This window comes from Oryctolagus cuniculus, chromosome 1 (genome assembly GCF_051225735.1).
Source record: "Oryctolagus cuniculus isolate XC-2025 breed Fujian yellow rabbit chromosome 1, ASM5122573v1, whole genome shotgun sequence".
Classification (NCBI taxonomy): Eukaryota; Metazoa; Chordata; class Mammalia; order Lagomorpha; family Leporidae; genus Oryctolagus; species Oryctolagus cuniculus.
The window spans coordinates 84,502,025-84,522,950 of NC_142867.1; the positions used below are offsets into that span (position 1 = coordinate 84,502,025).

Genomic DNA, 20,926 nt, shown 5'->3' on the forward strand with positions numbered 1-20,926 from the left:
TCAAAAAGAAAAAAAAAAGAAAATTCCAATTTTCTGTGTATTTGTCTTAATGCAAAAGCATATTTTTACAGAGCTGCAATAAAAAATCTGTATTTTTTCTTTCTCAAATTATTAGTCTTTGGAATACTTTAGTATAATTTATGTTATCTCCACTGTATTCTAGGTGAAGATCTAATAATTTATTATCTCTTTACAATTACACATTTAGGTTAATTCAATGCTTCAGATGCATCTTTAGACACAGTCTCTTCTGATGGATGAACTATGATATGTTTTTTTTTCTCTTTTTAAAGATTTTATTTATTTATTTGACAGGTAGAGTTACAGATAGTGAGAGGGAGAGACAAAGTCCTCCATCCGCTGGTTCACTCCCCAAACGGCCACAACAGCTGGAGCTTTGCTGATCCAAAGCCAGGAGCCAGGTGCCTCTTCCTGGTCTTCCATGTGGGTACAGGGGCCCAAGGACTTGGGCCATCCTCCACCACTCTCCCAGGCCATAGCAGAGCTGGACTGGAAGAGGAGCAGCCAGGACCAGAACTGGTGCCCGCATGGGATGCCGGCACAACAGGTAGAGGATTAACCTACTGCGCCATTGCGCTGGCCCCCTATGATATGTCCTTATGTTAAATTCTCAAGAACAGGATTGCTGACACAGAGATACAAATATAGTTATGTTTTCGGATATGGAGTTGGCAATATGCTTTCCAAAAACATTACTGCAATTTTATAAATTACAAGAAAAATTATTATAAATGCAAGCAAAAGTATTAGTATATATCCTTTACCTTAAGTAAATCAGGTAGGCAGCATGCAGACTGCTCAGCTAACATTCATTTTGTAGGAAGTTCAGGTCATGGTTTTGAGTGTGTCCTTTCACTTTTAATCAACTTCTGCTCTTAAATCTTAGAGGTACATAATACCAACTTCTATTATTACAAAGAATTAATCATAAAGGATGATTAAAATGTTATCAAGAGAATGTTATACTAGTGCTATTTTGGTTTATGACATTTGTCAATGGTATTTAACTTTAAAAATGACAATTTTACAAGGCAATTGCAAGCAAAATAACTATTTTATTGAAAATTCAGAACAGTTACAGTACTTTAAGACATATTTTCATTGTTTTAAGAAAATAAGTTAAAGTGCAATGATATTTATTATTCATTTAAACCAGCAAAATCATTTTGAAAAAGATAAAAACACACAGCTTAATTTATTCAGGGTATAAACATATATTTTATTATTTGTTATCAAGAAAACTTGAATACAATGTTTTAGAGTGATCTTTTCAACATTTCTCTCTGGATCCAATTTAAATGGCCTATTAGTATTTTATATCTGGTTCACATAGGCTACTGATATATACCTCTCTCTATCCTTGCATGCATGCATGCAAGTAGCAACTAGCTAATTTTAATATGAGATTTGAAAAATCAGAGTGGTTTGTCACTTCATTTATCATAGGGAAATACAATGGCATTTCTAGTCAGTTTTAGGCACTTATGCCTATCTCCTTGGTCTAAACCAACCAGTTTCAGAGAAGTATTTAGCCTACTAAATGCTGCTGACATAAATAAGATCAAGCATAATACAGGCAAAGAAATAACCTTTACAACCAGCCAATTGCTAGGAAGCAACTTGTTAGAAAATTTCACAAATTTTCTTAAGAAGAGGAAAGTAGCTGAGTGGGAAAAAATCAAAATTGATCCATTTTTTAAAATTCAAATCAGTTTTACACCTCATCAGATAGCATTCATTAAGCCACTGACATTATATAAATAACTATTTCCATTAGATTTATTCTGTATCTTCTCCTTTTTAAATGAAAAAAAGTGAGGATAAGACCGACTTTGGGTACACACCATCAATAAACAAATGCTGCACTGACATCTGCCATGTCACTTATTACAGGAAAGCTGTAGTATGATCTGTGTTTTGCCAGAGATAGAAATGGCTCTAATACATAACTTTAATTTGCATTTTCTAGTATGTTGCAGTTAAAGAACCTTTATGTAACCATTATGAAAATACTAAAATTAGACCCTGTTAGGAAATTTACAACATGTACATTGTCATTAAGTGGTTGTAAAAATGTAAGTGTATTTTCTAAGAAAGGAACAGAAATGGTTTTAATAAAGAATTCAGTTTCCTCTGTGGCTTGGGGAATGCTGACACACTGTTTCCAGGGCAGGCAAAAGAGCATAGTGCTATATGTGGTTGCACCACAGAGAGCCTCCTACCTGTCCTTTAAAACCCAGTTCATGTGTTGCTTCAGCATCAAGCCTTCCTGAAGGACCACCAATCTGAGAGTGGCTCCATGCTGGAGAATTGAATCACAGCTGATCTCAGTGCCTTGTACTGCAGTTATACAGTGTCCTTCCTTCCTTTGGCTCTAGCCTTCATCAAATCCATCTTTCCATGGTACACGGTATCTTCAATTTCTCTGCAGCAAGTAGAGGCTTCTTAAATTTTTAATGAAAAAAGCATCAAAGATGAATGGGTAACAACAAAAAAAGGCATAATGTGGCATTTGCCAATGCACTACTTGTTTTCATCTGATATAAACCATCTACACTGTTCTTTAACCAAGAATAGCCACTTGGAGAAAAGACCCTCTGATTAAAAATGTCTAGGAGCCAGTGTTTTGACAAGCCAACGTGGATTCTGATGAAACTATCTGGATGTAGGAACAGTGATAACTGACTTAGCACAAAGCTCATCAGAGGTAAATGGTTTTTCTTTTCCCCTCATCAAGCAGAAAAGGCTCATGAACTAACATTCGAAGAGGAGTTATTCACTGTAGTGCCCAATAAACACTGAAAGTGGTTTAGCCAGAGTGTGATGGACCAAAAGGGACCAGATACAAAATCTGACAGATGCAAGAACTCTCATTTCTCCAGGCCCCCTCAAGGAATAGCACAGTGGAATATTCAAAGTATCTTCCCCAAAGGTTACCTAATATTTAACTCATTATAACCAAATTTTCACAGAAAAAATACACTGATTATTTTGCAAATAAAAGATAACAAAAAATCCTTAATTAAGTGCATTTACACTTTGTGTGTGTGTCTTCTGAAGAATCAAAGAATTTCTCTATTTCAATTTTTTCTTGTATTAGCATTGGATGTCGATTCGCCATGCTTACTGCATAAGATAAAGCCTAGTTGACGGGTTGTTCACAATGTGCATGTACTGAATTGGAAATTTATTACTATGATCAACTATGCAAAATTGCATTGCATTTGATCAATTCCCTAAGGAAAATAAAATGCATGAATATATAAAAAGAAAATCACACTCAAAGACTGAAATATTATCTGAAGACAGCTGACAAAAACCTAATATTTCTTTCCAATAAATAATGATTTTAACCCATTTTATATTATTATAAAAATTTTAAACACCTAATTTATTCTTAGATTCAAGATTATATTCATTCCAGTGAGTACTATTTTTCCTGTAACTTCAACCACATTGTTAGTATGATGAAAGGCTCAATGTAACAGATTTGATATAAAAGTATCACAATTACAGTTGATACCTAATGCAAGTGTGACAAAAATTTTGATTCTTATGAATTTGTACCAAAACAAAGTTTCTGCTATATCTCTAGGCTACTAATTGATGACAAGTTAATGATGTAAGCAAAAATACTTGAACTAAGTTAACAATGAAATACAAAAATAGAGAATATTTACAGTGATCTTGACAATATGTTTAAGTATATTACAAATTAGAGTATCACCTGGCTCATGGTAAAAGTTCATGTTTTAAAGTACAAACTCTTTGAAAAATCAAGAGACAATTCTATTCTTAATGTTTTAAACTTAATAATTTTCTCTTCTTCTTCAACTGAGATTCTCCTTTGGTTAATGAGTGGGCTTGAAAAATATGGAGTTAATAGAAGGTATTTCTCTGGAAGAAGCCTGGAGTGCCTTAATACCTACTAGACAATTTATTATCGTTTTGATTTTTCCTAAGCACAAATCCCTTACGGTTCTTTCATTCTGCTCGTTCAGATCAATAAAAGGCTGTGAAAAGGAAAACCACAGGGCTGAAAGAGTCCATAAATCCTGTTTTTGTCAGATATCTATTTTCTGCCATTAAGGAAAACAGTGCCTACAAAACCAAGGAAAGGAAACAAACAACAACACATACACACACACACAATGAGGAAAGTGCAAGACACAATTAGCATAGCTGGGTACATTCTGCCAACCAACAGCGAGGCAAGCAAGTGGTTTCTGTTCTGATTTAAAAGAACATGCTTCTTTTTCTTGTTGAGATTTATACAACCATAGAACAGGCTTCTAGAGTTCTCCAATTTTCTGCTCAGGTCACATACACTATTCATAGATCACACTCCCACTTTCAAAGTATCAAAATATCATGAAATAGTCCCAACATTAAAGTTCAACTGAACATAAGTTATTCTTTCTCTTGAATGTGATGTGAGAATTTTTAAAAATCCTAGTCTAAGAGTCAGAAGATCAGGTTCTCTTATTCTTGACCAATGAACTTAACCTTTCTGCACATTCATTTCCTCCATGAGAAATAAGGGAGTTGTACCAGTAACCTTTAGAATCCCTTTCAAATATGACTCAAACTGTTTAAGTCAGAATTTTACACAGTGCCTCTTGATGTGGTTATGAAGATCAACTATCATAATGGTGTCATGTAAAAATAATTCTGGATTTTTGGGATTTTCTGTTGCTTACATTATTGTTAATAGAAGTTTTTCTGTTCCCAGGAGTATTTGTCTAATAAAAATGTAATCAAAGTGGGTTTTTTTTTTTTTGCATTAACATGAAGTTTGCTTTGGCATTCACTGGGAAGGCCTGGGGAGAGATTTATGTATATATGCCCTTATTTCTCTTCTTGTTGAAATTCTGTTCTCTCTTCAACAAGGTGGCAAAACACTAGCATGGAGGTAAAAGAAATCTTGGTTTAAGTATTTCTTACTGAGAGGAAGAACAGAAATATTTCTATTCCTTAATTTTTATATATTTTTTTTAATTTTAAAAACTAAGTTTTTAAAAAATATTGCTAATACTTAAAACCAAGGTTCTATTGCAGTTTACTACTATTGGTAAAGAATTATCAATTATACCAAACTATCAATATTGTGGCAAAACAAAAGAGAGTTTGGTACTATTTTTAAGTATGTGGCAATGCATTTCACTAATTTCTATATTGATTGTTTTCAGAATTAAGACCAAAGTAAAAGACATACAATGCTTTATCCCCTATTTTAAACCAGAAGCTAAGCATGTTGAATTAAAATTTAGAGAGGGACTTTGGGGAGAGTCAGGTATAGCTTTAGAAGTAGGATAAATAATTTCTTCAACAGTTACATATGTACCTAATAAGAAACCAACAACTCCAGTAAATACTATAGAAATATTTTTCAAGACCATCCATATATTGTAATGGTCCTTAGAAAAGGTAAGAATTTCAACCAAAGGTGGTAGGATGAGGGCCAATGTACTGCTGCTCACAGCTCCAACGAAGGAAATCACAATGTCTAACCGAGGAATGAGAATTGCTCCAGCACCTAAAAAGTAAAAATACACAATTTGTTCTTGCTTAAACGTTTGGTACTCACATGAATATTAACTGTGGACACTTTCAGTACATTAAAACTAATTCATATAAGTTGGACTACTGAACTATTTCTTGTGGGAAAATCTGTCATACTTTGTTCTGAGCTAAAATCAAAAAACAAACAAACAAACAAAAAACTGAAACAGTAGGTGACATTTCTTGGATTTTCACTTCTCAGAATTTCTTATGAAAACAACCTTTAATTTTTTACTTGAAAATTCTGAACAAAGAAATTTGGAAAGTTTATTTTCAAAGTATTTGCATTACTCCACTTGTCACACAGTTCGTTCTATAATACATGAAACATGACACAGTATGATATGAATAACTGGGAAAGAAAATACAGCTACTCCTTATAGAATTTAAAATAACTAAAATAGAACAATGGAAACAAAGAATCACTATTATGCAAAATGGATAGTAATCATTAGATAGGAATAATCACTGGAGGATGCTAAAATTAATGGGAAGAAACTGAAGATCAGGATATCTGCAGTTTCAAGTATCTCCAAGACAATTATAAAGGGAAAAGCGGTACTTTGACAGTGAAGAAATATGCCAGAGATCACCTTACTCAAGTGAGCAAAGTTAACATCACCAGTAAGTCTTATTAATACCATGATACAATGTCCTGAGAAAATTCACAGCATCACTCATGTGAGATTCTTGTTAAAAATGCTTAACTTTGGGGGTCAGTACTTTGCTATAGCACAGTGAGTTAAGCTGACATCTGTAGCCACCTGCATTCCTTATAGGTGCTGGTTTGAGAACCAGTCGCTTCACTTCTGATCCAGCTCCCAGCTAACGTTGCCTGGGAAAGCAGTGGAAGATGGCCCAAATGCTTGGGGCCTTGCATCCACGTGGAAGACCCAGATGAAACTCCTGGCTCCTGGCTCCAGCATGGCCCAGCCCTAACTGTTGTGGCCATTTGGAGAATGAATCAGTAGATGGAAGATTCTCTCTCTCCCTCTCTCCACCCTCTCTTTGTCTCTCCCTCTCTGTGCAACTCTCTTTCAAATAAATAAGTCTTTTCTCAAAAAAAAAATGGTTTAACTTTTATCTAATCAAGAATTAAATCATCAGGCAGAAAATTCTGCACAATTATTGACATGTCAAAAGTGGAGGGTCAAAGAAGACAAGGACTGTCAAGACTGGAAGGAGACTAAGTAGACACAACAACAAAATTCACCTGGAAATTTAAACTGTTGCCAGAACCAGAAAAAGATATTAGTAGAAAAACTAACAAAATTATAATGAGGAATAAGGCTGGTCAGAGCATTATATCCATGTCAATTTCTAGTTTTAAGAATCGTGTTGTATTTGTGTAGGTTTTAACATAGAAAAAACTGAATAAAGGGCTTATGACAACTTGATTTTCTTACAACCTTTCTGTCCAAATTACTTCAAGATAAAAAGTTTTTAAAAAGGCACTCCACTATTTCCATAGGATTTTCTTCTAAACCATTGATGAGTTTTCTGCAAGCTTCATTCTGTTGCCTTTTTAAATTTTATCTTGATCTTATGAAAAACAGTCAACAGTGGGCTTGTAAAAGTCAACACAGCCCTTCTTCAAATTGTCTTTAAATTATTTTTCAGTGATTTTTCAATGGTTTAGAATGGCCATAAAAATAACAGTTAGTTTGCTCCTATGCAAGCTCTGACAACTACATCATCATTGCCAGCAATGACAACACCACAGTTCGTTCATCAGGGACTCCAATTACACATGTTTTGGCTTCCTTAATCGCCTTCCACAGCTATCATTTTGTCATTCTGATTTTATTTTTTTATTTGCTTTTCCTATATCTATCCATATGTATTTATAGTGTCCTCTGTGTAATCGAGTCTTCAGTTTGCATTCTACTTGCTTCTCTACTTGTTCATTTTCAGTTATGAGGTTTTTTTTTTTTTTCCTCTCCATACTTTATGAGGTTTTTTCCTCTTCCTATTCTCTTTTTGGCTGCTAATGTTTTCCAGGAGGATGTTGGACTAACTTGTAACTAAGTTCTCACTATATATCCCATGGAACCAGAAGTCATTATTTATAATTTTCTGTTCCAATAATAATGAAAGCTAAAGCCCTAAAAACTGCTTTAAAGTTATAAATCTAGCTTTGTACTTAAAGCACTGAAGTCAGATAACTCTTCAGTTAAATAAATAAATGGCTGAAGCAGCAATTCTATAGAAATTTTTATAAGACAGATTTCCTATATTTTCTTTACTTGACAGGTAGAGTTATAGACAGTGAGAGAAAGAGAGACAGAGAGAAAGGTCTTCCTTCCGTTGGTTCACTCCCCATATGGCCACTACGGCCCGCCCTGCGCCAACCTGAAGCCAGGAGCCAGGTGCTTCCTCCTGGTCTCCTATGCAGGTGCAGGGGCCCAAGCACTTGGGCCATCCTCCACTGCACTCCCGGGCCACAGCAAAGAGCTGGACTGGAAGAGGAGCAACTGGGACTAGAACCCGGTGTCCATACGGGATGCCAGCACCACAGGCGGAGGATTAACCAAGTGAGCCATGGTGCCGGCCCCAAGATTTCCTATTTAACAGATCCTTTTAACACTCTTTCGGGGAAATACAAAGCATAACCTTAAAACGCAATTAGGGCCTTTCAAAGTTCATTGAACATAACATTCTGTGGAGGCATTTTCTAAATACTTAGATAACAGTGGTATAAAATTAAGGTCAGATAAATATGACTGAATCCTTGCCTTCTGAAGATATTTCCAATTTTGAATCCATTTTCCCCTCAACATTTTTTCCTTCTTTTCTTTTTTTTTAACTTTTATTTAATGAATATAAATTTCCAAAGTACAGAATATGGATTACAATGGCTTCCCCCCCATAACGTCCCTCCCACCCGCAACCCTCCCCTTTCCCACTCCCTCTCCCCTTACATTCACATCAAGATTCATTTTCGTTTCTCTTTATATACAGAAGATCAGTTTAGCATACATTAAGTAAAGATTTCAACAGTTTGCTCCCACACAGAAACATAAAGTGAAAAATACTGTTTGAGTACTAGTTATAGCATTAAATCTCAATGTACAGCACACTAAGGACAAAGATCCTACATGAGGAGTAAGTGCACAGTGATTCTACATGGGGAATAAGTGCACAGTGACTCCTGTTGTTGATTTAACAATTGACACTCTTGTTTATGGCGTCAGTAATCACCCTAGGCTCTTGTCATGAGCTACCAAGGCTATGGAAGCCTCTTGAGTTCACCAACTCCGATCTTATTTAGAAAAGGCCACAGACAAAGTGAAAGTTCTCTCCTCCCTTCAGAGAAAGGTACCTCCTTCTGTGATGGCCTGTTCTTTCTGTTGGGATCTCACCTCACTCACAGACTCATAGAGATCTTTCATTTAGGTTGGTGGTTTGTTTTTTTGTTCGTTTGTTTGTTTGTTTGTTTTGCCAGAGTGTCTTGGCTTTCCATGCCTGAAATACTCTCATGTGCTATTTAGCCAGATCTGAATGCCTTAAGGGCTGATTCTGAGGCCAGAGTGCTGTTTAGGACATCTGCCATTCTCTGAGTCTGCTGTGAATCCCTCTTCCCATGTTGGATTGTTCTCCCCTTTGTAATTCTGTCAGTTACTATTAGCAGACACTAGTCTTGTTTGTGTGATGCCTTTGATTCTTCATCCTATCATTATGATCAATTATGAACTGAAACTGATCACTTTGACTAGTGAGATGGCATTAGTACATGCCACCTTGATGGGATTGAATTGGAATCCCCTGGCACGATTCTAACTCTACCATTAGGGGTAAGTCTGAGTGAGCATGTGCCGAACTGTACATCTCCTCCCTCTCTTATTCCTACTCTTACATTTAACAGGGATCACTTTTCAGTTAAATTTAAACACCTAAGAATAATTGTGTGTTAATTAAAGAGTTCAACCAATGCTATTAAGTAGAACAAAAAAAAAAATACTAAAAGGAATAAAGTGGTAAGCTGTTCCTGGACAGTCAGTAAAAGGGCTGATCAAGTCATTGTTTCTCATGGTGTCCTTTTCACTTCAACAGGTTTCCCCTTTGGTGCTCAGTTAGTTGTCACCAATCACGGAGAACATATATTTGTCACTTTAGGATTGGTTTGTTTCACTCAGCATGATGTTTTCCAGATTCCTCCATTTTGTTGCAAATGACCAGATTTCATTTTTTTTTTACTGTTGTATAGTATTCTATAGAGTACATGTTCCATACTTTCTTAATCCAATCTTCTGTTGGTGGGCATTGAGGTTGATTCCAGGTCTTAGCTATTGTGAATTGAGCTGCAATAAACATTGAGGTGCAGACAGCTCTTTTATTTGCCAATTTAATTTCCTTTGGGTAAATTCCAAGGAGCAGCATGGCTAGGTTGTATGGCAGGGTTATATTCAGGTTCCTGAGGAATCTCCAAACTGATTTCCATAGTGGCTCTACCAGTTTGCATTCCCACCAACAGTTATTTTTTTTAAGATTAATTTATTTTGAGTGTCAGAGTTAAAAGAGAAGAGAGACAGAGAAAGGAATCTTTATCCACTGGATCACTCCCAAGATGGCCCCAATGGCCAGTTCTGGGTCAGGCCAAAGCCAGGAGCCTCATTAGGATCTCCCACATGGGTGGCAGGGGCCCAGCCACGTGGGCCCTTTTCTGCTACTTCTGCTGCTTTTCATTAGCAGGGAGCTGCATCAGAAATGAAGCTGCCTAACATGAACTGGTGCCTATATGGGATGCTGGCATTGCAGGCACCAGCTCTACACTTTATGCAACAATGCCAGGCTCCCATCTAATATTTTTAAAAATGAAGTATAATTTCAATTATATAAAACCATACTTCTAATTATACCAACAGGTTTTGGCATATAAAAATTGCTTCCACTCTAATTGTTCATGCAGTACAGCTTGCTCTATAAACACAAGGCCCTGTCAGCTGTCCACACACACACTCATCAGTAAAGAGCACAACCCAAAATCTTTTCAAGTGCTTCACAGAACAGAATTAAAAACAGTCCTCCCAGGAATATCAGTTGGCTTTTAATTTAGTTCAGGAGGATTTACCAAAGATTCAAATAAGCTGAGTGTCCAATGATGTGTCCCAATGAGTTTTAAGGGAACACTGCACAGTTTTCAGTCTCTTTGCCCAAAGCATAATGCTACAACTATAACTTATATATGTTCAAGAAGCTTTAACTATTTTTAACTGAAGGAAAGAAGCAGAAAAGAAAAGCCTGCAGTTCTCTGTGCTACAAACTCTGCTGAGGAAAACCCTTGACTTCTGAGAAAAAATTCACAGTAGCAGCTGTGTGGTCCATGTGTCAGCATATATGTAGCTCCCATATAGCACTGCTAGCCAATGTGTAGAAATAGATGAAATATAAAAAGATTGATCATTGTTAGCATGCTTCTCAAACTCCTTCAATTGAATTTCATCAATTGAAATTACTTTTTTACTCACTCCAGTTACAAAAATACTAATAAAAGTAATATATAAAATAGTTTTAAAATTTTGCACCTTTTTCTAACTGAATGTTTCATTCATCATCAGAGTATGGGCTAAATTCATGTTCTTTCCACTATACCAAACCAAAGCTCCCTCTCTGTAACTCTCCATTATTAATTCTACCCTATACATGGAATTCATCTTATAATGTGAAATCTTAATAACAAATTATATGCTGTCCTTAAAGCAACAATAAGTCACTAAAATTATTAAAGACTAATGCAAAATAAAATGACACTTAGGTGCAGGTAGCCATGAAGAGTTAAACTGTTAAATATACAAAAGATAGCAAAAATATTTTTTTTAAATCTTGAGGAAAATGAGAACCAAAATAAAATGTAAGAGGTACCTGATTTTAATTACCATTAATGTCATTTTCAAATAATTTTATTAGTTCTTTTAAGTGTGATAGAATCTGGTTGTGCTATTCTTATATAGTAGGAGAAAATATAATTTTAAGCCAAAAGGCATTCAAAGGAGGTAAATAAACTTATTTTTAAAATATGTTTAAACAGGTTTCATTTTTAAAAATTCAATAATAAAAGAAGTATATATATGTAGTAATACTTACAAGTAATACTAACCAAGAAGGATCTTATCCCAAGTTCCCATATTTGCTTCCACTTAGCATTAAATTTGGATATGATTCCAGGGATAATGATTTCTGCTGGAACATAGAACTGAATTGAATATGTCACAAAAATGCCAAAGGAATACAGAATTTTCACTGATTGATATAACCTGTTGGAAAAAATTTCAAAGTTTAGTCATTCTTAATATAAATCTAGCTTTCTTCCTTTTAATGTTAACATTTAGACAAGAAATCTAGAACACACACTTAGGTCATAATCTTATTAACTAAAAATGTTCATAAAAATAGCCAACTGATCTCCACTAACTACATTTCTAACTCTATTTGGACAATTTTGTACATATTGTTGGAAACACTTCATCTTAGGCTAAACCAATGTTCTGAAATTAGGGAAGCCATTGTAATCCATAAGCTGTACTTTGGAAATTTATATTCATTAAATTAAAGTTTAAAAAAAAAAGAAAAAAGAAATTTAGACTCAGCTACATAAACAGTTAACATTTTCCCAATTTTCTTTTTAAAAAGTGAGCATTCTTTATGTTTGTTAAACCTTGAGTCATACCCTCAGTGATCTATCTATAGAAGAACAACTTCTATAGATATCAAATTAAACTTTGAATTTTAGTTCCCCTTGCTTGAAGGTCCTGATAGGTGTATCATTAGTTACAGAAATGTCATCAATTTTAAGTCCAAGAGGAGGCGATCTAAACAGTTTCAACTTGCAAAGTTCTCTAGATTATATATACTGTTTTATTATAATTATATGAAAAACAGAAATAGAATTGTTGGGTTGTGTGGTGGCTCCTTTATCCAAGGAAACACCTCACTGATGCCCTAAGCTTCAAATTAGCAAAGCAACTTTCACTTTCATAAAATCTTCAGACTTCTATATTGCAGACTGCCTCCTATCAAAAAAAAAACTCAATATGTAGGCCTTGGTAAAGACTTTGGTAGATTTCTTTTGCCTGGCAAAAGATTTTTTAAATGTTGATAAGACTTGGAGAGAAAATATAGAAACATATGACTCAGAGGAGCACTACAGAACCCATTCCCTTGTGTTACAAACTATAAAATTAACTCAATATTTTGTGATAAACAGAAGAAAAGCCTAACCACTCTTACATGTTAAAAGAAATAAACCAAAGTTGAGAGTGGGCTGACATAGTGTGGGGTTAGGGCCAGTGATTTAACACCTATGTCTTCCTTCAGCAGAAACATCTTCCACACTCACAATCTTCCCTCGTAGGAGCTCTACTTTCCCACCTAAGAGTCCTATGCACAGGGAATAGTGTTTTCTTTATTTGAAAAATATATATAATCATTTAAAAAGAATATAAAATATCACACATTTGGTAAAGAAAATCTTCAACATCAATTTAGGCTTTAAGCTTACTTCTGATGTCTTAAGATGTAAAGTGTTAAGGATTATAAGCAGTTCTCTATGGCCAAGCAAGAAGGAATTCCTGCTGTAACACAGTCATCACAGAAATGAGTAAGAGGAAATACAAAAGCTAAGTAGGAATAATTTTTAAAACTATAAGTGGCATAATTAGGGTTAGCAACTATAACACCTTAATTTTAAAATTACCTAAGGATTTTTTTAGCTTGAGTTTTACAGGTTAAACACAAACGGTCAAGTTAGTGGAAATATTCAAATTAACCAAAAGATAGCTATTTCATATACTCTGAAAGACCATTGTGAAAAGTAAAGTGAATATTCTTATTAGTTTATTATTAAGTAAAGACTATTGCTTTTTCTAACTACCTTTTCATCTATATGCTTTTAAGATACAGTTAAGTGTACATTTAAAAGAAAAATACAACATTCTGCATATAAGTAAAATTACTTTCCTATTGATGTAAAACTGAAGCTATGTAAGCTAAGAACCTGGTTATCATCAAGACTATTCAGCAGTATTGACCTTATGCAATTACTATTATTTGGTGCTACACACAGTAAAAATGGGGAATAAAATTAATTGGGAGACTGTCTAAAAACATGCTACAACTAGCTTAAAATCAACTTTTTCCTCTTTTACTTCTTTTCTGTTTCAAAAACCTACTTATAAGTTAGGCATCTATATTTTCAACTACTCTAAACTATTTTTCTTTACTTAACTTTTCAATAACCATTATCAACCTTTGTTTTCATTTTATTTTAAGTGAACATCTACAGTAAAAGTCCTTCATGCACTAGGTTTTAGAAACACAGAGAGTTGAAAAAAATGCACTAGTAAACTCTAAAGAATAAAAAACATTTTTAAAGTCAGGGCAATTTGTTTTAGAATAAAAAAGAACATGAAAAACTTTCAATGTTTAGTGCATATTAAAAGATCATCTGAAACACCTCTTTGCTAAAGCTCCTGAGAGTTTTTATTTATTCTTCTCTGTGTAACCTCTCCAAGGCACCTGAGTAGATGACTATACTTGCTGAATATTAGTTAAATTAAATTCAATGTTAAAAATGAATACTGATAGATCATTCTTTGAAAGTACATCTATTCAATGTGACAAATATTAACAATATTCAACAAATAGATTGATTCATGCTTGAAAACAAAATCTATTATACTGGTAGCAAAGAAATTTAGAAAAAGGAAAACATATTTTTAATAATACATTGGAATAGGTTTATAGGGTCGAACAATGTTCCAGTGAAAATATTAGTTTTGAAAACATACTTCAAAACAAGCAATATTTTTATTTTTTCTCCACATTAGCTAGTAAATCAATACTTGGTCTAAATTTTCAGGTATGAATACCTTACAAAGTAAACTTGGAAAATTAAGTTGTTGAACTGCTTCTCTTTCTCTCAAGGCTGAATACAGAAGCTACCCATGGAAATAATCTGATAGATAATTCACTTTCCCTTCTGGATCCTGAACAAGCCAGAACCTATGAATTCCTTCTTTCAACTTCTTTATATTTATCTCTTTATCTCTTCTTGTGCCTTTTGTTAACCCCATTCTTGTCTAAATACTTTCATCTTGGGTAACAATCTTCTTCCCAGAGCACTCAAGCTCCCATCTCCTGTGTGGTGCAAACATGGGCTAAGACACAGGTTTATCCTAATCCAGGTTCCTGCTAATGAGCATCCTGGGAGGAAGCAGGTGACAGCTCACCTACCAGGGTCCTTACCAACACAAATGGGGATTCCAGGCTCCTAACTGCTTGGGGAGTGAATCAACAGATGGAAGATCTCCCTTTGTCTGTCTCTCTGCCTTTCAAATAAAATTAAAATAAATAATCTTAAAAAAAAAGAAAGAGGGAGGGGGCCAGCCTTGTGGTGTAACAAGTAAAGCCACCACCTGTGCTGCTGCCATCCCATATGGATGCCAGTTCGAGTCCCAGCTGCTCCATTTCCCAGTGAGCTCTCTGCTATGGCTTGGGAAAGCAGAGGAAGATGGTCCAAGCCTTTGGGTCCCTGCACCTGCTTTGGAGCTCTGGAAGGAGCTCTTAGCTCCTTGCTTTGGATCAGTCCAGCTCCGGCTGTTGTGGCCATTTGGGGAATGAACAAGTGGATGGAGGACTTCTCTCTCTCTGCCTCTGCCTTTTAAATAAATAAATCTTTAAAAATATTAATAATAAAATAAAATAATTTTTTAAAGAAGCAGAACAAAAAAGAAAAAGTTAAACTAACAACAAAAAGAAATATGTTTGCTCCTATTACATATATACCATCATCCAAGAGGACTCGGTAAGACAGAATACAAATATATCCTATCTGTTCTTTGAAGTCCTCTCAAGAACTTGCTATGTAATCAATGGCATGATTACCCTTGACCTTCTACATCTTCAACCTTCCCTTGCAACAATGACATAAGCTAAAAATCTTCACCTTCTGTTTTGAATTCTATACATTACCACTAGAGAAAATTTGAGAAAAGACATAATTTGAACCCAGCTACACAGAAGATATTACATGTGGCACTCACTCCTGAGTACAAACTCAAAAGATAATACTTAACACTACTACTACTAGTCTGCCTAACTCTACATTCATATTTTTATTTTAGAATTTAGATCAGTCTTGTGCAAACTTTTCCTATTTCAGTCTTCTTTGCTGGTAAGGAGATTTTATAAGTTAAAATAACACCTAGTAACATGTCCAAACCTAAGATCATTTGTGTGAAAGAAGATAATCTATATAAAGTATTTAGAAAAACACATCAAAGCAGTCCCAATGAAAACAGACATCATTTTATGATCTTGTTGTTGCCATCATGAATTTATTCATGTGGAGTTTTGAAACCCAGTATTAAACAACTTGATTATTTCTTCTTGGTTATTCTAATAACAGCTGTACTGAACCTGTCAGAATATGTACATGTCTGAACATGTATATTCCCTCTGGAGTGTGGCAGTATGCTAGGAATTCTCAAGGACATAGGTTAACTGTGGTGGATCTTACTGAAGCATAAATTTTACTCAGAAGTTTCTTGGGAGAGAATTATTTTTATATAAAAAGTAACACAGGCAGTATGAACTAGAAAGAAAAGTTACTCTTTCAGTAAAGCATAAACTGATGCTACACTGGAGGTAGGCTATTTGGGAAATTGCCCAAGATTCCCAAGGGAAAGTTTTTTCTCTCCTGTGCTACTGGGTTACTTTAGTGGAAAAACATTGCTAAAGTATCACTCAACTTTGACTAAATGTGGTGCCTTGTTTGCACTATCAAGTAACAACTGAAATACCTTTAAATCTAGAAGAAAACAAATACTAACTGTCCCCTAAGCATTAAGCAGTGTGCAAGATGATGGAGGTATGTGGTAAGCCTAGAGGATACAGGGTCCCTGCACCTGCCTTCAACGTGCTGACATTCCAGTTCATAATTGTCAATTTACTTCATTTTCACCTTAAAACATACTCTTTACTTCAAAAGCAAAATGTAATCCATTGGAAAGTATTATAGTTTTTAAAGATAATGCCTCAGAATGACTGAAGTTAATAACTCAGAACTTTTCTAATCCATACTTGCTGTATCTTATGGCTTCTTTAAATTCAACCTTTGTTTGAAGCAATGACCTTTATAAACTCTGGGACTTAAAGTCAATTAAGCAATCAAAGCTCATCATACATTCTCCAAGTTGGAACATTAGATTCCTAGGATGCTCCTGAAACAGTCATAGACATTCATATTCAGACAGTAGAGTATACCACATGTTAACTCCCAAGGTCTCTCAAGTGAAACACAGGAAGAAAAGGAAAGAAGAAACTCATATGATATACTAAGAAAGAAATTTTAGATATAACCCCATGATTGTTCTAGTCAAAATTTCTCATTTAACACACTATAACTGTAAAATAAGCAACTCTCATCCTATATTCCCCAAATCATGACTACTACTTCAACTGTCCCACAACTGTACAGTCCACAATGAAACTGACTATATACCACTTAAAGATTATTCCAAAATTAAAATGAATTACCCGGCAGAAGTGCTCTAAAGGAAAATATCTATCCTGACTTGCCTCCTTGCTTTTTTCCAGATTTTTGTTACTTCTTGGAATACTTATTCAAAACTTTCCTCTAAATGAAAAGCAAGTTAGTTAGATCTTCTCAAATAAGAACTATGATCTCAAAGTTCCTTTTTAATCAAGTCACGACTATTTCCATTCTAACTGGAGAGCTACACAATTAGGATAAGGTGAGAGCTAGAAGGGATTGTGAGAAAAGGGAAGCATTAATTAGAGTTACTGAAGGGACAGCATCACTCCTAGTATTGAGCTGTGAATGCCAAAAGTATATCCTCAGATTTTTATTGTTTATATCATGTCCCAGCTGTGCTCTGAAAAGATCTGAGGTACATACAATATATAGCTGACAGCCAGTGATAGCCATAACTTATGGGATATATTATGTTATCAGGAACTTGGAGTGCTTGGGTCTTTGGTAGCAAGGACAGATTTTTTTTTTTTTTATCAAAATTCATCTACATTAAAAGAATCAATGTTTTATGGTTGACTCAACCTTGGAACAATGTAAGAATTTTTAAATCTCTTTCTAAAAATTCTGCAAGAGTCTGTAAATTCACAGATGCCTCCTATGAGAATTACCAAAATAATCTAGATTGTACAAATGAAGAAATCATACCAAAAATTTTAAATGTTTAAACCATAAATCCAAGAACTGAACTTTATCATCAAATATTGATATCTACATAGACTAAGAATATCAAATTTATATCCACCTACCATACATCCTGTGGAAGATTTAAAGTTATGCTGCCTTTGATTTCATCACGGAAACACATATATCCTAAAGTAGCTAATGTGACATACAAAGTTGTAACAATTCCCATGCCAATATTCAATGCCTGGGAAAAGCGTCTGGATTCTTTCATTTGATTTTCTAGTGGAAGAACCTAAAAAAAGAATACAATTCTCTTTTTAAAAGAATATAATGTATGTAATTCAAAATAACACAATATCTCTTATACATACAAACTGGTATTTATAGACTATATTCAAATCTTTTCTCCTTTAAAATAGCATCTATAATTCCTAAAGTCCTTTTTGTGCACTATATATTTTACTCTACATATTTTAAATCCTTGAAATAAAGACATCCAACTCATCTTTTGGCAGGCAAACCTGCCAGCTTTTTTAAAGATCACCTTTTTATTTTGGAATAATTCTACATTTACAAAAAAAGATACATAGAAAGCAGGCAGCTCCCATAAACCCGTGCCCAGGTTCCCTTGCTATTAACACCTTACATTACCATGGTACATTTGTTACAAGAATAAACATTAGTATGTTACTATTTTTTTTTTAAGATTTATTGATTTACTTGAGAGACAGAGAGATACAGAGAAAGAGAGGGAGAGACAGAGAGAAAGGTCTTCCATCCACTGGTTCACTCCAGCAGGCAGAGCCGAGCTGGTTGGAAGCCAGGAGCTTCTTCCGGATCTCCCACACAAGTATAGGGGCCCAAGGACAGGGGCCATCATCTACTGCTTTCCCGGGCCATAGCAGAGAGCTGGATCAGAAGTGGAGCAGCCGGGACTCAAACAGGCACCCATGTGGGAGGCTGGTGCCTCAGGCAGAGGCTTAACATACTCCGCCACAGCATCAGTAATAGTACATTACTATTAACTAAACTCCAAACTTCATCTGGATTAGATTAATTTTTCCCCTAATGTCCACTCTCCGTTTCAGGGCCCCAAGTAGGACACGACATTGCACTTTGTCATTAGCTTCCTTAGTCTTTTCTTACTGTGGCAGTTTCTCAATCTTTCCTCACTCTTTATTACCTTAACAGTTTTTGGAGGCACTGGTTAGATATTTCCTACAATGTCCCTCTAATCTGGATTTTTTTGATGCTTTGCATGTAACTAGTCTGGCATTAAGGGTTTCAGAGAAGGATATCACAGTAATGAAGTACCCTTTTGGCACACATGTTATCAATATGATTTATCATTTAATGACATTTATTTTGACCAGCTGGTTAAGGTAGTTGTCAGATTTCTCTGCTATAAAATTGTTTTTCTTGTATTCTTTTTACACATGAGTTTGTTATATTATTCTCTGAATTTTTCATCTGCTTGAAGTTTTCCATAATAAAAGCCACCTAATTTCCTTATTATACATATTAAGAAAATAAATATTAGAAACACAAAGTGATATGTCAAGATTAAGCTCTTGTTAAGTGGAAGAACTAAACTAGAATTCAAGTCCATCATGACAAACATGAATCTAAGAATAAAAATAACTGAAACAAAATGAAAAATACATATTTTAAAAAATACAGCCTGAGTTTTTAAATCTTTGTATTAACTTAAGATTTTTAATGATCATAAAGACTTACCACCCCTATGCCTTCAAAAGCAAATACAGCAGTCCCAAAAAAGAGTGGATATTTTTTCCAACCAGCCACTATTGGAAGGTTGTGGGGATCTGGCATATTCTGCACAAATGAAGGGGAAAAAACACCACAGGTTATATCTTTGCTTAGAAAATTTAAAATTAAGAAGCAAAATCAAATTCTTCCGAGTTTTGCAATAGCAAATGTGCGTTTTAAGAGTGAATAATCTTTCAATTAACACTTTAAGCATCCTATGTTAAAGTGGCCAAGCCATTAGGATTTCATTGTCAAATTAATTGTTTTTTCCCATGTCCACACAGTCAATCAGAGTGAAAGCATCCTCATTACCTGTTTCTACCTGCAAGTCCCAGGCTATATCTCTTCCCACAACAGGAAATATATAAACACATCCAAGGTCTAAGCTGAAAGCCATGTAGTCAGTTATCAATCATCGCAGGGGATACTCAATAGAAATTCATTCTCTATTTTTCCTTGCCCTTTTAGTTCTCTAAAATACTTGGTTCCTGACTTTGACTTTCTACCTCATAATTCTGCTTCTCCCTAGTACAAGTCTCTTTCTGTTTCATTGTTTATTCTTTGATCTGACAGTTGTCATTACTATTGTCTGTCATTACAATGACAGTTGTCATTATTATTGTCTATGGATGACTAACTCTGGCTTTGACTACTTGGTTTTGACTCATTGCCTTGTTCCAACTTTCTCTATGTCAATAAACTCCCAAACTATGCATCTCGTTCGAGATCTCTGGTTACACAATGGCTACTTCTTCCAAAAAGCCCAAGTCCAGTCCCTACTTCCTCAGCATCCTGCATTCTGTCTTACATGACTGGAAGTGGCACTCAAGGCCAAGGAAAGAGGTGAACAAAGTACCCAGTGTAAAAGGGAATGGAACAGAATAACAAGTGTAAAATGGGGGAATAGAGAGGTCTAGAACATCTGAAGCCTAAGAAGAACTGTGTGATATAATGGTGATACATGACTAAAGACATAAACCATGGTCAGAATGAACAATAATAAAGAATAATAAAGTATTTCGATCAGTCAGTAAAACAAAACTGCTATTCAAGGCAAGCAGGATGATATTACACTTCTCCATGCATCATTTCATGGTTTTTGGTCTACCTTAGTGGAGCTTTTCTGCTCCACTAAGTCTAATATTTTCATCTATGAACTCGAGAAAGTCTTATAAGTGATCCTGCTGCCTTAGGTGTTATGGAGATTACAGGTATTGCAATACAGGTAGGGGAAAAACTGAAACACAAACCCATTATAAGAGTTTGTAATAAACTGCCAATGGCGATTTTACAGCAACTATCAAAAAAGCCAGATATAGCATGGATTCGATCAGAAAAAAAAAAAAAAAGATCAGGGGTTCTCAACATTTTTGGGGTCACTGGTCACTTTGGGAG

General features: G+C 34.9%; 1 protein-coding gene across 7 annotated transcripts in view; it reads right to left on the reverse strand.

Moving 5' to 3' along the window:
* Positions 1–1,056: 1,056 nt before the first annotated feature.
* The window catches only part of SLC36A4 (solute carrier family 36 member 4), a 64,489-nt gene continuing 44,619 nt past the window's right edge, over positions 1,057–20,926 (reverse strand). For 5 of the 7 annotated variants that reach the window (XM_008262768.5, XM_070076706.2, XM_051850312.3 and 2 more), the window contains 4 exons: positions 19,499–19,597; positions 17,884–18,053; positions 11,668–11,837; positions 1,057–5,557 (listed from right to left, as the gene is read on the reverse strand). In XM_008262768.5, coding sequence (XP_008260990.4) covers positions 5,250–5,557; positions 11,668–11,837; positions 17,884–18,053; positions 19,499–19,597 — 747 coding nt within the window. In that variant the 3' untranslated portion in view covers positions 1,057–5,249. The remainder of the gene's footprint in view (positions 5,558–11,667; positions 11,838–17,883; positions 18,054–19,498; positions 19,598–20,926) is intronic. The other 2 variants (XM_051850296.3, XM_089332397.1) reach the window with 1 other exon arrangement.